The sequence below is a fragment of the Zerene cesonia genome, chromosome 8 (assembly GCF_012273895.1).
Source record: "Zerene cesonia ecotype Mississippi chromosome 8, Zerene_cesonia_1.1, whole genome shotgun sequence".
Taxonomy (NCBI): Eukaryota; Metazoa; Arthropoda; class Insecta; order Lepidoptera; family Pieridae; genus Zerene; species Zerene cesonia.
This window is the reverse complement of record NC_052109.1, coordinates 8391567-8395081: the sequence shown is the minus strand read 5'-3', so window position 1 is coordinate 8395081 and position 3515 is coordinate 8391567. Positions and strand designations below refer to the sequence as shown.

General features: G+C 37.0%; 1 protein-coding gene across 1 annotated transcript in view; it reads right to left on the bottom strand.

Annotated features, from left to right (window-relative positions):
- LOC119828812 (putative phospholipase B-like 2) overlaps positions 1-3515 on the bottom strand; it is a 9833-nt gene that overhangs the window by 738 nt on the left and 5580 nt on the right. Inside the window, exons 8-12 of the mRNA XM_038351087.1 lie at positions 3351-3457; positions 2360-2476; positions 1733-1892; positions 596-740; positions 68-212 (exon numbers count right to left, since the gene is read on the bottom strand). Of these exons, the coding sequence (XP_038207015.1) occupies positions 68-212; positions 596-740; positions 1733-1892; positions 2360-2476; positions 3351-3457 (674 nt within the window). The remainder of the gene's footprint in view (positions 1-67; positions 213-595; positions 741-1732; positions 1893-2359; positions 2477-3350; positions 3458-3515) is intronic.

Here is a 3515-nt window from a genome sequence, read left to right as displayed (position 1 = left end):
TTATAAATTTTCTTACAAACATGTGGGGCAACGCTTTTTTCCTTAGTTATTATAAACAACAACTCACTGAAAGGGCGGTATCCCTCTCGAGATGTTGTACGTGGGGCTGGAAACACTGAGGAACTGGAACTTGCTGGCCAGCTCCGAGCTGGTCACCTTCGCGTCCGTCGCGCCGTGGCTCCGATGGCCGAGCGCACGAAATGGGTATGTCCCTAATTGTTATTTATATAATATATGTAAAGATAAGGATAGGTTTGGACTTTGAAGGGTCTGTGTGTAATATAAAAAAACGCTTTAATAAAAATGTACTTACTCATGGTACACGTACCGGCATTTTATTTTTTACAATTTAGTCCGTCTCTTTGTGCCGGCTTATCTCTGACAGAGCTGGACCGATTTTGACAGTTTATGAGCGATGGCTTATCAAGCTAACAGTACCACGGCAACGTTTGAGTTTAAAAAACTAATTAACTCAGATTAAACCGGTGTGATCTGGCCCAATTCATGTCGGAGCATACTCGACTCTTTCATTTGAGACTTATTATCATTTACCATTCACACATCCACACATCCAAACATCCACAAAAATTCTCACCATTAGCTGGGTTGAGGTCGTTCCTAGCGGCGATCGCGTTGCACGCGCTATAGGGCGGTGCGCACGCGCAGCGCGCGAGCGGGTCGTGCTTGTAGTCGTTATAGCGCATCACCGACATCGTGTCGTGTAGCGATGCGATCGACGACTGCCATTTTATTTGTTTTTGGAGAGAAACAATATAAACGCTTAATTTTTAGTTTTATAGCATTGAAGTGCTTTATAGATGAGAAATTTTGAAAGAATAGAAAAAATTTCTCAATATTAACGCTATTGAATAATTTACTTGATAAATTTTCATGGTACAAACTTTCATCCCCTATTTTCTCCCTTTGGGGGTAGAATTTATCAAAAGCCTTTCTTAGCGGATGCCTACGTTATAACATCTATCTGCATGCCAAATTTCAGCCCGATCCGTCCAGTGGTTTGGGCTGTGCGTTGATAGATCACTATGTCAGTCAGTCAGTCAGTCCTTTGAGTTTAATATCTAATATATAAAATTTTCGTGTCACAGTTTTCGTTGCCATATTCCTCCGAAACGGCTTGACCGATTTTGATGAAATTTTTTGTGCTTATCCGGTATCTATGAGAATCGGCCAACATCTATTTTTCATACCCCTAAATAAGAGTAAGGCAGAACAGCGTTTGCCGGGTGCAGCTAGTATTATATAGATTTTAGTAAGTGAAGTCCCGTGTCCCCTACTAGGGTATGGGGCAGATGATATACATATTTTTTACTGATCGATTTTTTTATGGACAAATAGGTGATCAGCCTTCTGTGTCCTGCCAGACCGAAACTTTGTTTTTTAATGTGCGTCCCCACCGGGAATCGAACCCAGGACCCCTCGGTTCTACGCTCACGCGTTGACCACTGTACCAAGGAGGCGGTCAGTATACTATATAAGTAGGAAATTGCTAATCTAATTGTTTTATTTGGTACAGTTATAATACATACATACGCACATAAAATGTTTACACATTTTTTTTAAAGAGTACAAAAAAAAAATTGATAACAAAAGCAAAAAGACGCGACTTCTAGTATATTCTTTAAAAATTTCTCTTTTATAAAGCATTTCAATGCTATAAAACTCAAAAATTAAATGTTTCACACTATTTCATCACACGACAAATGAAACAAACCTGTTTTTTCTGGAACATTCTAGCTCTTGGGTTCGTTTTATAACCGAACCAGTCGCCGAATGTGGCGACACGTTCGTTTCCGCCGCTGAGGTTGAAAATGCGCGGGAAATACGCTATGTTGTAGGACGGAAAGTACGTCGTTGCTTTTAGCTCCTCTGTGCTGGAAAGTGTTTATTTTTTACCCGACTGCGGTGGGAGTAATGTTTTGACTGAAAGTGTTATTACGCTACTGTGTAATATATGTATAGTATCAAATCAGTTCTAAATGACAGATATATTAAGTGTTCTAATATTATAAAGGTTTTTGTTTGTTTGAACACACTATTCTCAGGAACTACTTTTATTTATTTTCTATGAGCACGACGGGGTAGCCACAGCCGAAAATTTTATAAAATAGTAATATAATTTGTTCTCAATCGATGCAAATATATGAGAATTGATTTAAGCTACAAAAACAAAATTGAACGGCGCCGTTAAACTAACTGAATATATTGTACAATTTGGCAACCTTATCGCCTAGAAGCGATTTCTTCCAGGCAACCTTTGGATATAGGAAATAAATATATTTTTGTTCTAAAAATAAAATCATATGCACCTAATATTTTGATATAAAAAAAAATTACGTACAGATCGGCCGCTTCAGTGTTGCCAGGTAATTGTTCGATCACCCACAAGAGGCCGTCGTCAATTTTTCCCGCCGAAAATTCCGTTTTACTTTTGAACTTCTTGTAATCTACTATGTACCTGAAATTTAATACATATCGCATTTATTCTGTTACAATAGATATATAAATAAAAAACACATACCAATAACCGGACTGTAAGAGGCGTAAAAATTTTCAGAAAATTTATTAAACTTAATTTTCAAAAACTAATAGGTAAATATTGTATTTTATCCAGTCTGTCTGTCACAGTACAGATGCAATTTTAATACTCATTGATATGTAGGCAGCTATGATATATCCTTGAACAGGATCTTATCAGAAATGGATCTCTAAAGATATTCAGATGTTTTCAAAACAGATAAATATACGCGCTCATACATTGCGCGCACTGAACGTTTTAAACAAAATGTAATTCAAACTAACGGACAGATGTAATTCAAATATAGTATATGTATGCTTAATCACAACTAGTATAAAACAAGGTCACTTTCTCTGTTCCTATGTCCCTGTATGTATGCTTAAATCTTTAAAACTACACAACGGATTTTGATGGATCTTTTTTAATAGATAGGAGTGATTCTAGAGGAAGGTTTATGTTTATGTAATTTAACGTGTGCGAAGCCGCGGGCAAGAGCTAATGCAATAATAATACAATAATTTCACGAGTTTGTCCTATAATTCTGATCGGCAGGATTAAATTTCTTAGTACACTTCGTGTTTGAGTGGATAGCTAATTTCGTAAAAAAAACATATAAATAAACTAAATCAATCGAAATGTGGCAGGATCACGGGTGGCCGAGAGGCTAGGCGTTGCTACGGTTAGGCAAGAAACGCGGGTTCGAATCCTGCCTCGTGATCGAATTTTTTCTATTTTTTCTATTCTTTCAAAATTTCTCATTTATAAAGCATTTCAATGCTATAAAACTAAAAATTAAATCAATCGAATTTCCTACCATTGGTTGTTATAAGTGCCGCTGTTATGCTGTCGGAATATTTTGACCCAATCACTGCCGCTCTGCGCCAAACGATTAGCGACCATAGCACGTACAAATTCCATTACCTGAAGGTTCAATTTCCTAGTTCAGCATTAAAAAATAATAAGTATAAATAACATTTTC